The sequence below is a fragment of the Salvia miltiorrhiza genome, chromosome 8, assembly GCF_028751815.1.
Source record: "Salvia miltiorrhiza cultivar Shanhuang (shh) chromosome 8, IMPLAD_Smil_shh, whole genome shotgun sequence".
Classification (NCBI taxonomy): domain Eukaryota; kingdom Viridiplantae; phylum Streptophyta; class Magnoliopsida; order Lamiales; family Lamiaceae; genus Salvia; species Salvia miltiorrhiza.
The window spans coordinates 23,477,530-23,497,059 of NC_080394.1; the positions used below are offsets into that span (position 1 = coordinate 23,477,530).

Genomic DNA, 19,530 nt, shown 5'->3' on the forward strand with positions numbered 1-19,530 from the left:
CGTCCCCATTCCCCAATTTGTTTATCGATCTTGTTCAAAAATAGTGTTCGTAATTTTTTTAAGCCTGTTCAAAATATTTTGTGTTAAATATTTTATGTCAGTAAGAAAAAATTCATATATTTTATTTAGTTGTTCATAATTTGTTTATGCTTGTTCAAAATATTTTATATCAACGATCGAAAAATTCAAATATTTTATTTAGTTGTTCGTAATTTTTTACGCTTTGTTCGAAATATTTTATGTGTAATATTTTATGCCAGCAAGAAACATTCGAATATTTTGTTTAGGCGTTCGTAATATCATTACACTTGTTCGAAAATTTTTATGTTGATTTGGTGAATAATGTTTCTGATAATCATAAATTAAGATTATTGAAAATTCATAAATATTATAACATGTAAGGAATAATAACAATTTTAAATGAACAGATTACACTTTCTTAATGAACAAAACATAATTCTAATGAACAGAAAATTCAGATGAAAATTCAAATAATTCCCCTAATTTCGATGAAAAGAATCCAAGCCTGGGATTTCACCAAACACCCAAGCCAATTGGTTCAGAAAAAAGAAGAAGAAACGAGGCAAACACAATACTTGCAATTAACATTCTTGCTTCCTTCATTCCAGATCAACAATTATAGTGATACCCACATCACAATCTAAGGTGTTTAAACATCAGACATCTTTCATCAGCAGGCCAGCACGAGGCCCTTGCGTGTAATTTGAAGCTTTACGACTTGTGCATGGCGGCGTCGGCAACTCGTCTTCAAATACGAAAAAAGAAATATATGGTTGTGCACTACATCCTCAACTTGGATTCATTTGCTTTCTCAATCTTCAGTACGTCTTTCTTTTCTATAGATGAAGTGACCAACTTGAATCCATAATGATCAGCTTCAGTTCCCATCTCAATGATCTCATCTGCATCAACTTTCTTCTGCATTCTTACATAAGCGGTTGTAGCTGACCATAAACCACATTGCAGACGCAGGCACTCACACACGCTTCCTTCTCCGGTGAAAACGCCGACAACGGCCGACGCATCCTTCCCAGCCAGCGCTGCACTGATCATCTGTAAATGTGTAACATAATATTATTAGTACATTTCGAATAGACCTTACAAATATTTGAACAGACTAACTAGCTTAAAGAACACAACAACAACTATGAAATGAAACTCCATTTGATAACATCATTAGTACATTTCGAATAGAAATCACAACTATTTGAACAGACACATAAGAACACAACAACTATAAACAGTAAATGATAGCATAGAAATGGCTAGAAAGTATTTATCACTATCAGATAAATTCATAGAGTATTGCATACGAGCAACAAGACACAAAATGTATAATTTATTCACTTCCTCTAAAAGTGTTCTGTTTAATTACCTATCACGTTTGCTTCATGGATGATTCAACTACCTTCTACATTACTTTGAAAAATCAAAAACGCCACAAGATAGAAACGAAAAAAAATTGGTACCTGTTCAGATGTTCAAACCACCATGAACAAAAACGCAGAAACCATTTTGCTAACCTATTCGATTTCGGCATAATCGGCGTCTTCAAGAATGAATCCTAATTCGAAATTGTTGAACAACAACAACGAAAAAATAAAACAAAAAAAAATGATTCAGCGAACAACCGGAAATCATTAATTGAGAATCTGAAATCAAAAACCATGTTCTATTTCAACCAAAAAACTCTAAAGAAATTGGAACAAAACTCATAAACCATTGCTTTACCCGTTTGATTTCAGCAGATTCAGCGTCTTCAAGCAGGAACTTTTATGAACAAATCGCCGAACAATCAAAAATTGAAACATAAATAACAAAAAAAAAAGCTTCAGTGAACAATCAGAAATAATGGCAGACGAAAGAGAAACCCTAGCCTTCGTCTCCGGTTGTTCAAAAACGAGTCGGAGTTGAAACACGGTTAATAGGAGTAAATCGAAACGGAAAAATCAGAGAAATATCAGAGAGAAGTTGTTGGCGATTTTTCGAACAAGTCGCTGGCGATTATTGAACATGTCATCGGAGTTTCATGGAAAATCATCGAAAACCTACCTGGATAGGCGACGTCGTCGCCGTCTGTTCAAATTTGCTATAGAGAACCCTAGCTATTGTGGCAATCGTTGGAGACGAAAGGAAATAGACACCGGCTGTTCGAATTTCCACTTGGGTAGGAGCAAGCTGGTATGACGCGGTTGTGAAGAGTAAATGTCGGACCTATTGTTTTTACTATTTGCAATTTTACCCAATTACCCTAATGTCAATTAAAATATAATTTCGAACGCTTAATATGGTAATTAAAAAATTCAGCATGATTAAATCTGAGCCTTACGGTCCATCATTTTTTAGGGATGAGATTTATTCTCTATTCTCTATACATAGGGTTATTCTTTGTTTAACTTGACCCTATATATATATAGGTTAAACAGAGAATGATAAATATGTAGAGAATAGAGAATTAATCTGGAGCATCCAAATCTGTCAATCCAAGGGTTCAAATTTTATGCTGATTTTATTCCATAATTATAGCGAAAAGGATATATTTGTAATTGGACAATTATATTAATACCATGAATTAAGATTAACATATCTTAAATTATCTCTTTAATTTTTGGTAATATATACTGCCATATCTTCTTATTTTTATTTTAATTTCGTCCATATCTGATATTTTCAATATATCATTCACGCTAATCTCTGCAAATTATATGAAACTTTCACATTTCTTTCTCTCTCCAATTTATTCAGCCCCCTCCCCATTCGAATATATTATTAATGTGTTCGTAATTGTTTTCGGCCTGTTCAAAAAGTTCAAATGTTAAATATTTTATATCAATAAAAAAATTCGAATATTTTTGTTTAGATGTTCGTAATTTTATTAAGCTTGTTCGAAATGCTTTATGTTAAATATTTTATGTTAGTAAGAGATATTCAAATAGTTTATTTAGATGTTCGTAAATTTTTAAAGCATGTTCAAAATAATTTATGTTAAAAAAATGGAAAAATGCAGATTTCATAACAGAAACGAAAATAAAAGCGATTCGCCGAGAACATAAATGAACATAACACAATTTATAAATGAACAAAACACGATATCTAAATGAACAAATATATTCAGATTTACTCGCATGAATATCTCCAAAATTCCAAAATTGCTCATTCAATCTGAAATTTCTTGTGCAAATTGTCCACCACGACTCATTACGCCCAGAATTCATTGAAAAGAGAAACAATAACAATTCACAAAAAAAGAAAAATAAAAGAATGGAATCAAACTGTACAGTTACAAATTCACAAAAGGTGACAGTTCGAGAAATTCAAAGTGGAGCCCTAGTTCTCTTCTCTTCCTCACTCTGGTGCCTTGGCCATGAATTTTCAATGGGGTCGCCGCTGCTAAGCTCTCCAGCGCCGTCGAGGCTTAGATGTTCCAGTGATGTCGTCTCATCTCTTCAATTAAGCCAAGGTCGCGGCTGCTTCATCGATTTGGGGAGAGGGGTCCGATGAGTTGCAGACCCGCAAATCGTCGTCGTCCCTCTCTCTGCAATTCAGTGACGTCGTCACCCAGGAATGCTGAGTTGTTTCTCTGTCGCGCGCCCCTCTCATGGGTCCGCCGTCCGGCGACTCGTCTCTTCGTCTCCTCAGAACCTGAATCGAACCCTAGAGATTGTGGGTAGGTGGGTAGTAAATGGGGGGAGGAAAGGAGGTAAATGGGAGTAGATTTCGGGATTTGCAGTTTTTACTAATTTGCAAAGTTACCCAAATACCCTAATTCTAATTAAAATCTAATTTCGAACAATTTTTATGCTAATTAAAATTTGGAAGCAGATTCAGTTCAAGCCACACGATTCAATGGTTTTAAGGGATGAGATTTAATCTCTTTTCTCTATACATAGGGTCATTCTTTGTTTAACTTGACCCTATATATATATATATATATATATATATATATATAGGGGTGGGCTACCGTGAAAGTACATCTTAAAATAAGAAATAAGAGAAATTTTCAATGTATGAATTTTATGTAGAACACTTATGAATTCTCTGTATAAAGGTATGAATTGTGAAATATAAATTTTTGCTACATTTGGGATTCGAACTCAAGACCATAAATCCATCCAACTGGGTTACGAATCAACCGTAGATTTTGATGATCTAAGGGCTGAAAATGATTCTTATTTTATATCTTAAGAAGTATACTTATTTTAGCCATCTCTTATATAAATATAAATATATATATATATATATATATATAGGGGGCTGCTCCAATGAGACCCCGTAATTTTAGTGAGATCTAGGGCACGATCTGGTGCGTTTATTTTATCAATCATATGGCTGATATTGTATCTGGAAGGTGATTTTTTTCGCAGGGTTCGAATCCTGGAGGGAGCAGAATATTTTAAATTTTGTTATTCATCAGTATATACTGAATTGTTCATCAGTATATACGGCCCTGTTCATCAGTATATATGTCTTATTCATTACGAATTTTTTAAATTTTATTTTTCATCAGTATATACATCTTGTTCATTAGATATACGTTTTGTTCATTAGTATTATATGTCTTATTCATTGTACTCATGTTACACGAAAAATAGGGGGTCTCACTGGAGCGCGCCCCTATATATATATATATATATATATATATATATATATATAGGGTTAGGTTCAATGAAAAAGGCCTAAATGTAAGAAAGAAGAGAAAAATAATCTCATCCGTTGATCTTATCTAATCTAACGGACATGATTTATTCACACCATGTTCAACGAATTTTTTCGTTGAACATTCGTGAACATATACAATATTTTTGGGGGTTCTGGGTTTTGAGCCCCCATATGTTCAACGAAAAAATCCGTTGAACATAGCGTGAATAAATCGTGTCCGTTAGATTAGATAAGATCAACGAATAAGATTACTTCTCTTTTCTTTCTTACATTTAGCCCTTCTTCATTGAACCTTGGCCTATATATATATATATATATATATATATATATATATATATATATATATAGGGGAGCGCTCCAATGTTGACCCCTTATTTTTAGTGAGACCTGAGACACGATCTCGTGTGTTTATTTCATCAATTATATGGCTGATATTGTATCTAGAGGGAGAATTTTTTTCTTAGGGTTCGAATCCTGGAGGAAGCGAAATATTTTAAATTTCGTTATTCATCAGTATTTACTGTCTTGTGGTCCTTGTTCATCAGTATATATGTCTTATTCATTGTCCCCAACATCTCACGAAAAATAGGGGGTCTCGCTGGAGTGCGCCCACCCACACACACACACACACACACACACACACATATATATATATATATATATATATATATATATAGGGAGAGGTTCAAATAAGAACCACTAAATAAAATTAGAACGGAGAACCATTTTAAGCCATTCGATCATCAAGATCTACGGTGGATGCATCATCTTGGTGGATGAATGCAGATCCTGAGTTCGAATCCTGAAGGGAGCAAAATTTTTATTATTTTCGGATGCATTAAATTTAATAGCGAATGCATTAATTTATATAGCAGATGCATTGATTTTAATGGTTCTTATGTTCTCACGATAAGTGTGGTTCTCATTATAACCACACCCTATATATATATATATTGGTTCTAGAGAGAACTACATTATTTGTGAGAACGTGAGAACCATCAAATCTAATGCATTCATTGTAAAAATTAATGCATTCGCTGTTAAAATTAATGCACTCAAAAAAATAAAATAAAAAATTGCTCCCTTCAGGATTCGAACCCAGGATCTGCATTCATCCAACAAGATGATACATCCACCGTAGATCTTGATAATCGAATGGCTGAAAATGGTTCTCCGTTCTTTTTTTATTTATGGTTCTTTCTTGAACCTCTACCTATATATATATATGGTTAAGTTCCATAGAAACAGATATATAAGTAGAGAATGGAGAAACATTGAACATGTCATGAACATGTCAGTAAATGAGGTTGAACATACCAATAATTTGTTGAACGCTTGGGGGTTTGGGGGTTCGAACCCTATATAAGTTCAACACAATTCCGCGTTGAATGTTAAACGAACGAACGTTGACCGTTAGTTAGTTTAGATAAAATCAACGTCTGAGATTTGGTCTCCTTTCTTTGAAAATATTTGTGTTTCTATTGAACTCTCTCCTATATATATATATATATATGTTAGACGGATTTGAGTGGTTGAACTCTAGTCTCTTTATTATGATTATTATTAAAATAAGATTTTATTAAAAAAGGAAAAGAAAAAGAACGAACCAAGAACCCTTGAGAGCACCAAAAAGCAAACTAAGGGCCTAGCCTCATTAAAACCCTTTTAAGGCAAACCCGAGAGGGAAAATCCTTAAAGGGGAAAAAGAGTACTCGTCTAAGAAGACCTGCGAAGGAGCGGGAGTGAGACAGCTTCAAAAGTTCCGGCCTAACCATCACCTCTAAGCCGCTCAGCTCCCAAACAATATTTTATGATTAACTAATTAATATTTTAGAAAACCTTACAAATTGAAAACCATAAATATTTGGAATATCAAATGTGTTTTTATGTATACTACTTACTAGTAATATTTAAATATTTGACTTCATTGGGGCAGATAACCAATTATTTATAACAACTTAATTGTATAGATTCAAACGAGATTACCATATGGACTTGAGATGACAATTTAGCAAATGAAACATATATAAAATGATTGTATTTATATTTTGCCAACCAAAAATTTAACTTATATTACTCAGATGAAATACACTATTGTCTTAATACTCTCTCCGTCCCTGAAATAAGTTCCTCTTTTTCCTTTTTGGGACGTCCCTCAAATAAGTTCCTCTTTCTTTCTTTCCATTTTTGGACAACTACCCCACCACTAATAATACTTTATTATTTTTACTTTTCACTTTTTCACCACTCCCAATACTAATTATAACACTTTTTCACATTTTCACCACTCTCAATACTAATTATAACATATTTTTCTCCACTATCAATACACTTTACCATTTTTCCTTAAAACCCGTGCCGTCCCCAAAGAGGAACTTATTTTGGGGACGGAGGGAGTATAATGTAGCACTTTTTCGATTTTGATGGTAGCAAATATTTACATTATTAAAAACTACTTAAATACCGTGCACTATTATCGAGATTGAAACATGAGTATAAAATTTTACATAATTACATGTTACTAATATTAATTTATGATAATAATGTTTAGTCAATATTATCTTCATACAAAACTGTAGTACATTTTTAATCTTTTGATAATAAATGTTGAGATTATTAAGCTATCATTTAAATTGTGAATATTACTACACGAGATTGAAACATGAATGAGTAGAAAAATTATTTTATAATCAAATTTGGAATGATAGGAGTATATAAATTATACTAAACGTGAACAAATATATAAATTTGTAGCATTTTATATTTATAAAATTAAACAATACATTCTAGACAAGTACAAATATCTATCAATAATATGCCTTTGTGAAACTTTCTCTACTTGGAAATGTTGTTATTCAAATTAACTAGGTATGAGTAACATGTATTTCATTGGTATAGACATTTATCAATATACCTGCACAATTTTTTTAAAATTTTTTAATCTCTTATTTTTTGTATATTAATGTTTATTATGTAATATTTGAGTCTCTAATAAGACGGATAATCAGTTAATGTGATAAATTATATTTGTAAATTTATATGTGTGGATAGTTAACACGTATGAGAACGAGCAATAGAATCGTTATTTACATATCAAATATAAATATATCGCTCTGGTATATAAAAATTGTTTTATTTATTATAACTATAAACACAATTAAAATAATTATCAGTTGAATTTCCACGAATTATACACTAATTTTACATTATATCATAAATTCAAATTCTGCATCATCTCCCAAAAATTTAAACAAGAATAAATAATTGTAAAATAAAAAAAAAGTGAAGGAAGACAAACAATTGAAGATGGGATTACAAAATGAGGGCAGTAGAAAATTTATAGAAAAGAAACAAGACATAAATCATTACCATTTAAAAATCCCTTAAAACTGCAAAAAGAATTTCCCATGTAAGGGATAACTGAGGAGCACCAAGGAAAGAGAAATCACTATTCGAAACTCGACTCGAAAATCTAAGAATATTTTTGAGGACCTATAATTGAAGATCAAAGCTCAACATCTAGTCCTAATCTCCCTTTCTTGTCTAAAGCCAACCTAGACTCTCTTGTCATTCCTCCTCTCCTCTCCTCTCCAACTAGCTAAATTTATCGTCGTCATCTACAGCTATGCCCGACCCCGATTACATTACTGTACAAAGAACCAACGAACAAAGATATCGAAGAAAAACTGCTAAAGAGTAGCATCGAATTGATGAAATGAAATACGAGCTATGAGACATACAGCACGCCACGGATACCTGTTCTTGCTACGGATTTGGGGCGTGCTCGGGCTCTGAGGTTGTGGGAGTAGTCATTGTTGCTCCGCCACCAAACTTGGTTCTCATCTCAACAACCTTCTTGTGCGAGTTCGAGTGCAGGGACGGGACGAAGGTAGGGCTAGCCGCTGGCCGGTACTCAGGGAACAACCGGCCGGACTTGTAGCGCACCCCACAAGCGTTGCATAGGGATTTCGGTCCCATTGGACCGGCCCTCCATTGAGGAGTCTTTGTTATCTCACAATGCATGCATTTTCGGACTGCTTGCTGCATTTGCGGGATCTCGTGAGTCTCTTCTTGATTCGCCGTCAGAGTTATCTTGATCTTCTTTTTCTTCTTGTGTTCGGCTCCGGCTGGTTTAGGGACCTTCGTGGGAGGCGACTCCGCGAAATTCTCGGACTTGGATGAAAATCCGGTCGGGACGAACTTGGGAGGCGCCTCTACAGAGGAGGGCGATGGGGAGAGGAGCTGAATGGCAGCTCTAGGGTTGAATGTTGCCGGGCGAGGGCGTTTGCTCCGAGCACGTTGCGGTCCACGGTGAGTCGGGCTGAGCGGCATAGTCTTTCCCCCCGAGCAGGAACTGCTGCTGCTGCTGCTGCTCTCCAAAACTGAAACTGGACTCGAGGTATGGAATTGGTTGTGCGACGGCTCCTTCTTGATGCTCGAGCTCTCCTTTGCGATGGTCATCCCCCCACCGGAGAACGAATCCTCCACGAAAGTCGAGAGCCATTCCAGTTGCACGATATCCTCGTACTGATTGGAAACATAGCAAAACAGAATCAGCCATTTCATGCTAATGCTCTACTATAAACTCGAACGTCCAAAAACGAGACAGCTTCACGATGCATAATCAACAGAGCTACCAAATCTTATATCAACAAAACAATTAGCATATCATGAAACTACACTTATAGATTGCACGGACACGTGATCGTTCACTACGACTGAGAAATGATAGAAGACGACAACCATTCCTTCGTCCCTAACCTAACATCTCAAAATTCAACTATAAATGTGTGCACCAAATGAGACAAACTTTCACTAAATTCCCAAGCCATTTCTTGGATTGCTTGGACCACCTAACCAACAATTCATACTCAACAAAGGTCCATCGGTCCCCCACTGCACACGAACTTATCAAAACACACATACATCTCGACAGCCACACAATACAACCAATGCCATTAAACACCATAACAAAACACAACACTCACGCTAACCCTAATACACCATTACTACACAAAACTAATATAACAATCGAATAAACAATTGTTTAGGTGCTACCACGACCACCACTAAAGTCTGCATTCTCCTTATCAAATTAGATCCAACTTTGAGCTTGATGTCACACCTAACAACTCTTAACTAACTTACCAAAGACCTCAACAATCTACCAAAGAATAGACTTTTTTGTATGTTCATTCAAAATTTATTATGATCGAGCAAACTCCACAACTAACCAACACAAGCATGAACGATAAACATAGCGAAGGCATTATGCTCTCACCGGAACAGAGAGCTCAGCAGAGAGGTCGGAGGCGCTGCCTCCGCTGGCGAATAAGAGGTCAGTTTCCGGCAATGTGTCACTCCACATGCTCGGAAAATCCTTGGAATCACCGGAACTAACGAAATCTCCTGCTCCAACGCCACCGGCGCCTCCACCACATTCATTGTCAGGGGGGAACTCAATCAAGTCATCAATTTGGTCAAAGAAGTTTGCGCAATCAATCTCATCCACCAAATTTGGTCCCATTTTTTCTTTTTTGGCCTGAAAGAAAAACAAATAAGAGAAGTAATTTAGATACTTGAAAAAGGTAAAAAACACTTATTCACAACCTACAAATAGAAAACAAGAAAGAATGTGGAAAATTTTGAAGTAGAATTGATGCTAACATGCACATGAGGTGGAAGAAAAGGGACATTGCTTTGCTAAACGATTCTTGCCAGCTCAAGCGCATTTTAGCAGAAAATTCTTTATTCTTTTATTTTCCAATAACATCATGATATAAATAGTTTCACTCAGATTCTGAAGATTTTGTGAAAAATCTCAAATATCTAAAAGAAAGGTAAAAGGACTTTTAAAAAAGCAGAGATTTTGAAAAAAAATGTGAACAGAGACTGCACCGACACTGAAAATCACTGTTTTTTAAGATTAAAGAAGCTCACAATGCAACAATCCTTGATTTTTTGAATGTTTCTTGGGAAATTCAATCTCCTCTGCTAAAGAATCCTGCAGAAAAAGAAACGGAAATTGTGAGTTTAACTGTAATTTTTTTCTTACACCAAATGTGCTGAAATTGGCAAGAAAATCAAGAATTTACAGAGGCTTAATTACTATAAAGTATAAACAAAGGAAACAAAAAAAAATGGCAAAAAACTTCAAATTTTGTGGTTTAAAATAGAAATAAAAATGAAACTGCAACTTTTCCATATTTCACTCAGCAAGATGGGAAAAAATCTTCACAATTGAGAAACAAGAAACAGAAAATTTAGAATATTTTTTACTAAACAATGCAAAATCTCACACTTTACCATCATGAAAAGTCATTTCCCTCATTTGAACCACAAGCAGAAAACGGGAAAATAAAGCCAGAGAATAATGCAATTCCAAGCTTCAAACTCTCAGAAAAATGCAGATTTTCTGCTGCGCACAAAATTTCCCGCGTGAAGAAAGTAATCTTGATGCGCAAAAGAAAAGAAGAATGGCAGAAGAAACAGAAATTCATGTATTCTATTACGAAAAAAAAAAAAAAACTCACTTTATCATCTGAACAAAGTTCATTTCCTCCTCATTTGCAAACAAAGACAGAAAATATAAAGCACACGAATCATGCAATTCAAGCTTCAAACTGAGAGGAAAAATCCCTGCTGCAGAGAATGAGAGAGGAAGTACGAAAGAAAAGAAAAAAGAAAATCGCAGCTAAACCAAATAAACCACCCCACAAAATTTCCCGCCCAAAAAAAAAAACAATCTTTGTCCTCAAAAATATGAAAAGGAAAGAAACAGAAATGGCAGAATTTCTCTACCTGTGGCACAACTCCCAACGCACCGCAACAAGGAGATGTCTGTGTGAGGGGGAGAGAGAGAGAGTTGAAGAAAAAACAAGACAATTTTTTTTTGGAACACCCAAAACAGCCCCTTACGGGTGATGGCTTCCTTAATTTTCTACAAACTATCACTACTTGAAAAATGGAGAATGAATGTATGTATATATGTATCTATATGTGTGTATAAATGAAGCTTCTTTTTTGAAGGTGTCCCTAACTCACTCCTAGTATGAGGAGAGAGAGAGGGAGGGAGGGAGAAAGGTTTGAAAGCAGAAATGGGAGTGGTGTGAGTGATTATGAAGAGGAAGAGAGAGAAATTAAAAGAAAAAGGAAAATGGTAGGTGAAGTTCTTGCTTCATCGCAAGCTGTCTTTTGCACTCACATATCACTGTCTTGATGTTTAAGTCTTCTTCAATACCACCCCCTCTACTGTAGGTCCCACACCCACCGCTCTCCACGCGTATATACGCGTACATTTGCGGACTTGGAGTTCCTTGATACAAACATATGTATATCTATCTATATTCTCTTTTCAGACCGTTAATCTAAAATCATTGTCATATTCGACATATACGTATACATACGGTGTATGAATTCAACGATAATGTATTTGGTAATAAGTGATATACGTACCTACATGTTTGTAGGGTTTTGAAATGGTGATGTAGTTGAATTTGATTTCGATCCGATTATTTTTTAAGTTCGACCCTAGTACGTACTGATTTAAGTTTACAATAAATTTTGGTTGAATTTGGATAGTTGAATTTTTAAATATTGATTTTTTTTTTATTTGGGGGAGGAGGAGCGGTGGAGTTTGAACCCTAGACCTTATTATTCAGAAACAAGAGTTCGCATTGTTTGGTGTTCAATTGGGGGACAAATATTAATTAGGTTTTTATAACTAGACTTGATTAATTTGTTCTTAGAAGACTATAATGTGGTTTTATTAGATTAATTAAAACCTTCAAAATCAAAATAAATTTAGTTCAATTTATAAATATTATATATTTTAATTATTTTTCAATGTTTTTTATTCGATTTATAATTTGTATTGTACTAAAACAATGCAGTTTTATATAGTGTTGTGTGTGTGGTGAGTTGCAATGTTGCATAAGATGGTAAATTGATAATAGGAAAATCTCAATAAGCTCAACGAATGGAGAGACTTCTGGTTGCAGTGGTGGAGGCCTTGGAAATCTGTGGATATCAACTATCAAAGAGTTGTCTGGACTAAATGGACCGGAGTCCAGCTACATGTTTGGAATTCCCGTTTCTTCAGTACGGCAAGCGCGAGGTTCGGGTTGCTTCTGAAAATTGAAGAAAAAACAAGAACGAAAGAGAGGCTGGACGTGGCTTATATACAGATGTCTACTGGGTTCAACTCTATTGGAAACATCATGAAATGTAAAATCGACGGTGCTTCGTTCCAAATCCGGGTGGAAGAAATGCCCGATAATTTCGTTTCCCCGGAGGAGGAAGAGTGGTCTTTAGACGAAGATGCTGACTCAGAATGTTCTTTACTAGATATCTCACAGTCTCCGGCGAAGGCTTCCATCGTCGAGTCGGAAACAGAGGACGGTGAAGGAAATGGTTCGGTTACTCAAAAAAACGGCGTCTCAGAACTTGAGAGGAAGGTTGTGGAAACTAATGGCCCGTTCCCACATTACTCTGGCACAGATAAAGGGAGCCAAGTCCAGATGGTTTCCTCCAAAGGGACTGATAAATCACCTTCAAATGAGCCAGAGAGTAGAGGTAGAGAGATCAGCGAAGGGAGTAGAAACGAGAAAGAGAAGGAATTTCAAAATGAACTTGAGGGGGAGGAGTGCGATCCCTCGAGGGTATCAGATTCTCTCACTGCGGGGGTTGTTTATAAGAAAGGAACGGCGAACAGACGAGGAGGAGTTTCGAGGAAGAAAATTCATAAATCAAAAGCCACCGAAAATCAGCATCAAGTTTGGGGCAATTTCATTGCTGATATTGAATCAGAGGGTGAGATGGGCAAGAATGGAAGCGGTTCGCGATCTACTGAGGCGGATTGGGAGAAGTCGGACAGAGATGAAGATACAAGAACATGGCTCTTTGCCAAGAAGTTGGGTTTATCGAGCAATCACCAAGACGCGGTCATGATCGAGCAATTAAAGGAGCAAAGAGCGAAGGCAGGAGATCCGAAGGTCGTGGGTGATATTGAAACAGGTTCTTAATGAATATTTTATCTTACAACATTAGAGGCTTGGGAGTTCCATTAAACAGAGTGATATCGGAGAATTGGTTAGGAAAAATGCTTTAGATTTTTGTTTTGTTCAGGAAACCAAAATGGAAATTTTCTGTTCCCCAATGTGTGATAAGTGGTGGGGGATAAGTAATTTTGATTGGGCTGTGAGGGAGTCAGAAGGCAGATCGGGTGGAATACTATCGGTCTGGAACAAGGATAAGTTTGTGGCAACTAGTAAATGGAACGTGACGGGGGCTGTTATTGTTAATGGGATTTGGCTACAAGGAGGCCTGCATTGTTGTTTTGTTAATGTGTATGCGCCCATGGGAACCACCGAAAAGGAATCTTTGTGGGATACATTACAGCTCATTGCTCTTCAAAACAAAGACTCGTGCCTGTGTTTTCTTGGCGACTTCAACGCAGTGCGTGATTCGGGAGAAAGGGTGGGGAAAGGTGCTGTCTTTAATCAAGCAGATGCAAGGTCTTTTGACGCTTTTATTAGGCAAAGTAATCTGCTGGAAATCAGAACACAGGGAAGAAAGTTTACGTGGTATCAACCTGGTGGAGGATGCAAGAGCAAACTAGACAGATTTATGGTCAACGAGAAATGGATGCAGGAATGGCCGGACACAGTCGGAAGGGGGCTTCAGAGATCAGTGTCGGACCATTGTCCGATCTTCCTGACTACAAAAACCAAGAACTGGGGACCCAAACCTTTTAGGTTCCTTAATTCTTGGCTCTCCCACCCAGATTTTTGCGCGTTGGTAAGGAAATCTTGGGATGAAGCTAAGATTGAAGGATGGAGTTGCTTTGTGTTCAAAGAGAAATTGAAATTGGTGAAGAGTGCGTTGAAAGAGTGGAATATGAGGATTTATGGCAACATTGAGCACGGCTTGACAGATCTTAAGGATGAACTTCAGGAGCTGGACATTTTTGATGACACCTTTGGTCTTGAGGAGAGTGAGACAATCAGGAGAAATGAATTACGAGCAAAGATTTTCCTTAAATCCAAAGAAAAATGTAGTCTTCTCCAACAAAAGGCGAAAGTCAAATGGGTCAAGGAGGGCGATCTGAATACTAGTTTTTATCACAAAGCAATTGTTGGGAGAAGAAAGAAGAATGAAATTGCAGGGCTTGATGTTGGGGGTTGCTGGATCGAGGATCCAAAGATCATTAAGGAGAACGTCAAAACGTTCTTCGAGAATCACTTCAAGAAGACGCCGCGCGTCCTACCTATGATACCGGGAGATTTCACTGCTCGGAAAATTTCTGCAGCAAATAATGCGGAGCTGATCAAACCTTTTTCAGAATCAGAAATTAAAGAGGCCATTTGGAGCTGTGACGGTGACAAGAGCCCGGGACCGGATGGCTTTAACCTCAAGTTCTGGAAAGCGTCATGGGAGATTATCAAGAAAGATTTTTTAAAGGTGATGACTGAATTTCACTCCAATGGCAAAATCCCTCGGGGATGTAACTCTTCATTCATCGTTCTTATTCCTAAAAAAGAAGGAGCTTGCTCACTTGAGGAGTTTAGGCCTATTTCACTTATTTGTAGCCTCTACAAAGTCATTGCGAAGGTTTTGGCGAATAGGATGAAACAGGTCATGGATTCAGTTATTTCGGATAATCAGAGTGCCTTCATTGGCGGCCGTTACATCCTAGATGGGGTGGTGGTTCTAAATGAAGCAATCGCGGAGGCTTCTAAGAAGAGAAAGGGGAGGATTATCTTCAAGGTGGATTTCGCGAAAGCCTATGACTCCGTTGAGTGGGATTTCTTGGATTTAATGCTTGAAAGAATGGATTTTGAGCCATTATGGAGGAAATGGATCCGAGGTTGTATCTCCTCGGCGACGACGAATATTTTGGTAAATGGATCTCCATCTGGTGAGGTGTGTTTAGAAAGAGGATTACGGCAGGGGGATCCGCTTTCCCCGTTTCTCTTTCTTGTTGCAGCGGAGGGGCTCCACTCTTTGATTACGAGAGCTGTTGAGAAGGAGCTGATTAAGCCGGTAAAGGTAGGAAATGATGACATTTCAATTCCGCAGCTCCAATACGCCGATGACACGGTCTTCTTGATGGAGGATGATGAAAGAAATGCAGTGGCAGTTAAAATGATTCTCAGAGTGTTCCAGCTACTATCAGGGCTTGCCGTCAATTTCAAAAAATGCTGTCTCTTCGGAGTTGGGGTCGAGGAGGATACGATCGAGATGATGGCGGCTGTTTTGGGTTGTGATGTGGGCTCCTTACCTTTCAATTACCTCGGTATTAAAGTGGGCAGCAAGGGCAAAAAGGTTGCTGATTGGAAATACTTGGTTGAGAAGGTGAGAAAGAAAATCGATTCGTGGAAAAATGGGAAGTTCTCTCTCGCGGGCCGTGTGACCTTGGTGAAGGCTGTGCTTCAATCCATACCGATTTATCAGCTCTCTTTTACCTGTTTACCAAAATCAATTGTGAGTTCTCTAAATGCTTTACTTGGTAATTTTCTGTGGGGAGGGGGTGCTAGTAAAAGTGCGATTGCTTGGGTGAAGTGGAAGGTGCTTTGTGCTTCAAAAGATGAAGGAGGCTTGGGGCTTAAAAATATTGAGTGGTTTAATCAGGTACTAGTCGTTAAATGGTTGTGGCGGTACCTTACTGGAAGGGACATGCTTTGGGCAAAAATTGTTAGGTCCATTTATGGTGAGGTTGAGTGGGGAGAGACAGGTATGGAAAACGCGGGGAAAGGTAGATTTAGAGATGGGTGGTGGCCGAAGATCGTTTCTGCGGCGGGAGGGGCGAGCAATTTTTGGTTTGTTCAAAATTTGAAGCCAAAGGTGGGGGATGGGGAGACCTTTAAATTCTGGACTCAGTGGTGGGTTGGTCAAAAGCCGTTGAAGTTTACTTTTCCTAGACTTTTTCAGTTGAGTGCGAATAAAGAAGCTGCAATCTGTGAAGTTGGGGAATGGACTGATACTGGATGGTGTTGGGATTTAAGGTGGAGAAGAGAGTTGTTTGAGAGAGAGAGGGGAGGAGTTTCGGAGCTGCTTAGCCTTGTTTCTGGTACTAATCTGTGTGCAGGTAACAAGGACGGATGGACATGGAATGGCGACACTGGGAGAGGCTTTACAACCAAGTCCGCTTATGAAGCTATTAAAGATCAAGCAAACGAGACTACGGAGGCGGTGGAGGAAACTGATACGAGTACGAAGGTGTGGAAGATCCCTATTCCAAACAAAGTCAAGCTTACCGCATGGAGAATTTTGAAGAACAGAATTCCGACGTGTGACAACCTCTTGAGAAGAAATGTGATGTTGTGTGAAGTCGAGGTGGGATGTAACGCCTGTTTTCATCGGCAGGAATCCACGAACCACGTGTTGATCCACTGTCCAAAGACCTCAAAGGTATGGGAAGCAATCTTTCAATGGCTCGGAGTTAGCATGGCGCAGCCATATGACGTGCCCTCGCACTTTCAGTTCTTTACTAGTTTGAGTGGCCGGAAAAGAAATAAGAAGCTCTTGATGGCTCTTTGGTGTTGTACTACTTGGCTTATTTGGAAAATGCGGAATGAGAGTAGATTTGAGAACAAAAGATGGGAGAGTGCAAACTTGTTTGGAGAAATCAAAGCTAGAGTGTGGAGTTGGGGTAGAATTTTTGGTTTTGTTAATGATGGAGTTGGGTTTCATAGGTGGATGTCGAATGATGAATCCCCGATGATTTTGTAATCTTCTTGGTACTACTGGTGTCTTTTCGTTCTATAATATTTACTTTCCTTATCAAAAAAAAAAAAACTATTAGTATTTTGTTATTGCTAACAATTTTATAAATCTTCAATGCTGGATTTACTGGAATTAACGTGAGATTTTTCTGCCTTCTGCTTTTCAATCTGATTTTCTATTAACAGTTTTTAGGGAAAATTGTCATTGAGTTTATTATTTTATGAGTAATTAAGATTTGTGGCAATTACTTGCAATCTTGTGAGATTATTATTTTGATAATGGTCTTGATCCTAGTGAATATTAGTAGATCGAATTCAGACATAGTTTGATGATTATTTGGCTTTTACGTCGTGTCTTATGAAAATATATATATATATATATATATATATATATATATATATATATATATATATATATATATATATATAGGGAGATGTTCAAATAAGAACCACTAATAAAATAAGAATGGAGAACCATTTTAAGCCATTCGATCATCAAAATCTACGGTGGATGGATGCAGGTGCTGGGTTCGAATCCTGAAGGGAGCAAAAAAATTATTTTTTTCGGATGCATTAAATTTAATAGCGGATGCATTAATTTGTATAGCAAATGCAGTAATTTTATTGGTTCTTATGTTCTCACGATAATTGTGTTCTCACTATAACCGCACCCTATATATATATATATATATATATATATATATATATATATAGGGGTGGGCTACCGTGAGAGCACATCTTAAAATAAGAAATAAGAGCAATTTTTAATGTATGAATTTTATGTAGAACACGTATGAATTGGTTGTATAAAAGTATGAATTGTGAAAAATAATTTTTTGCTACCTTTGGGATTCGAACTCAGGACCATAAATCCATCCAACAGGATTACAAATCAACCGTAGATCTTGATGATCTAAGGGCTGAAAATGATTCTTATTTTATATCTTAAGAAATGCTCTTATTTTAGCCCTTCCCTATATATATATATATATATATATATATATATATATATATATATATATATATATATATATTTACGGCTAGTTAGTTATTTAACTAGATATCAGCATCTACCATATCTTATCCGTTGCAACTTGCAACATTCGTCGATGATCATATTGCCGAAATATTGTCTTTTATGGCATCGATCGCACTCGTCACTGTTGTTGCCAACCAGTTCGCTACTATTGTTGCCAACACTTCTGTCACGACATCTATCACCATTGAATCCACGACGTCTGCCACTCTTGGATCCATCATGTCCGCTACTATTGGCTCAACCACATCGACCTTCCATGGGTCAACGTTTGGTATCATTCGAGTGATTCCATTGGTCTATTTTGAGTCTAGCACGATAGGCTTTGCCTATGGATCAATATCGGCACCAACGCAGCCCCAAGGGCGACTCCGCTGACAAGCCATGTAAGTTTTGTGGCGCCGATTTTTAGAGTTGCTGTTAAAAGATATTCTTTAACTTCATTACGTTGGGGTATGCAGCAGGATGAACAACCTACGCAGGCGGAAAGTGAGACGAACTTTCTAGTTCGTGCTGTCTACGATGCTTGGCACAATGGAGGCTTTCTTTAAAAAAAATAGAAAATATATACATATATATATCTTAGGTAGATTAGAAGATAGTTTATACAAAGTGTATGTTGATGTAAATACCTCCAAAGTGTTGTGGGTGGCATTAGACAAAAAGTACAAGCTAGATGATGCTACTACTAAGAAGTTTGTAATTAGTCGTTACATGGACTACAAGATGGTGGAGTCGAAATCCATCATCGATCAAGTTCAAGAGTTTCAACTCATCATGCATGACGTTTTGGCCAAAGGACATGTGGTATTAGATTCCTTCATCCTGGTGGCGGTGATCGATAAGCTACCTCCAAGTTAGAGGAACTTCAAGACTTACCTCAAGCACTAGAAAAAGAGGACGACGTTTGAGGATTTGATCGTCAAGCTCCATATCGGTCGAAGGTGAGGAGGCAAAACTCCAAAGGGAATGGCCAATTTGAGGCCAAGGCGAACTTGTTGGAGAAAGGCAGCTCGTCCAACTCCAACAAGCATGGACGTCCTAATGTTAAGGAAAAAGGCAAGGGCAAAGCACCGCCCCATGAATTTG

General features: G+C 37.2%; 2 protein-coding genes across 6 annotated transcripts; both read right to left on the reverse strand.

Annotated features, from left to right (window-relative positions):
• Nucleotides 1–427: 427 nt before the first annotated feature.
• Nucleotides 428–2,649, reverse strand: LOC130998213 (uncharacterized). The gene is made up of 5 exons (XM_057923643.1): nt 2,644–2,649; nt 2,074–2,235; nt 1,753–1,791; nt 1,491–1,585; nt 428–1,074 (listed from the first exon to the last, which is right to left on the reverse strand). The coding sequence occupies exons 1-5, from the start codon at nt 2,647–2,649 to the stop codon at nt 1,071–1,073; spliced, it is 306 nt and encodes a 101-aa protein (XP_057779626.1). The 3' UTR covers nt 428–1,070.
• A 5,351-nt stretch (nt 2,650–8,000) lies between these two features.
• Nucleotides 8,001–11,881, reverse strand: LOC131001982 (GATA transcription factor 8-like). 5 transcript variants are annotated; one of them, XM_057928650.1, is made up of 4 exons: nt 11,482–11,881; nt 10,621–10,684; nt 9,962–10,222; nt 8,001–9,207 (listed from the first exon to the last, which is right to left on the reverse strand). In XM_057928650.1, the coding sequence occupies exons 3-4, from the start codon at nt 10,205–10,207 to the stop codon at nt 8,446–8,448; spliced, it is 1,008 nt and encodes a 335-aa protein (XP_057784633.1). In that variant the 5' UTR covers nt 10,208–10,222; nt 10,621–10,684; nt 11,482–11,881; the 3' UTR covers nt 8,001–8,445. The 5 variants fall into 5 exon arrangements, with proteins under 5 accessions (XP_057784633.1, XP_057784635.1, XP_057784634.1 ...); XM_057928652.1 differs by having other exon boundaries at nt 10,579–10,684; nt 11,482–11,877; XM_057928651.1 differs by having other exon boundaries at nt 11,214–11,864.
• Nucleotides 11,882–19,530: the final 7,649 nt, after the last annotated feature.

Bases quoted from the DNA above. Each gene is read 5' to 3' on its own strand.
- LOC131001982 (XM_057928650.1), bottom strand. From the start codon at position 10,207: ATGGGACCAAATTTGGTGGATGAGATTGATTGCGCAAACTTCTTTGAC. The intron at 9,208-9,961 runs GTGAGAGCATAA...GTTTCCAATCAG, and splicing joins CTGCTGAGCTCTCTGTTCCG to TACGAGGATATCGTGCAACT.
- LOC130998213 (XM_057923643.1), bottom strand. The intron at 1,792-2,073 runs GTAGGTTTTCGA...TGTTCATAAAAG, and splicing joins CGACGACGTCGCCTATCCAG to TTCCTGCTTGAAGACGCTGA. The intron at 1,586-1,752 runs GTAAAGCAATGG...ATTTCGAATTAG, and splicing joins AATCTGCTGAAATCAAACGG to GATTCATTCTTGAAGACGCC.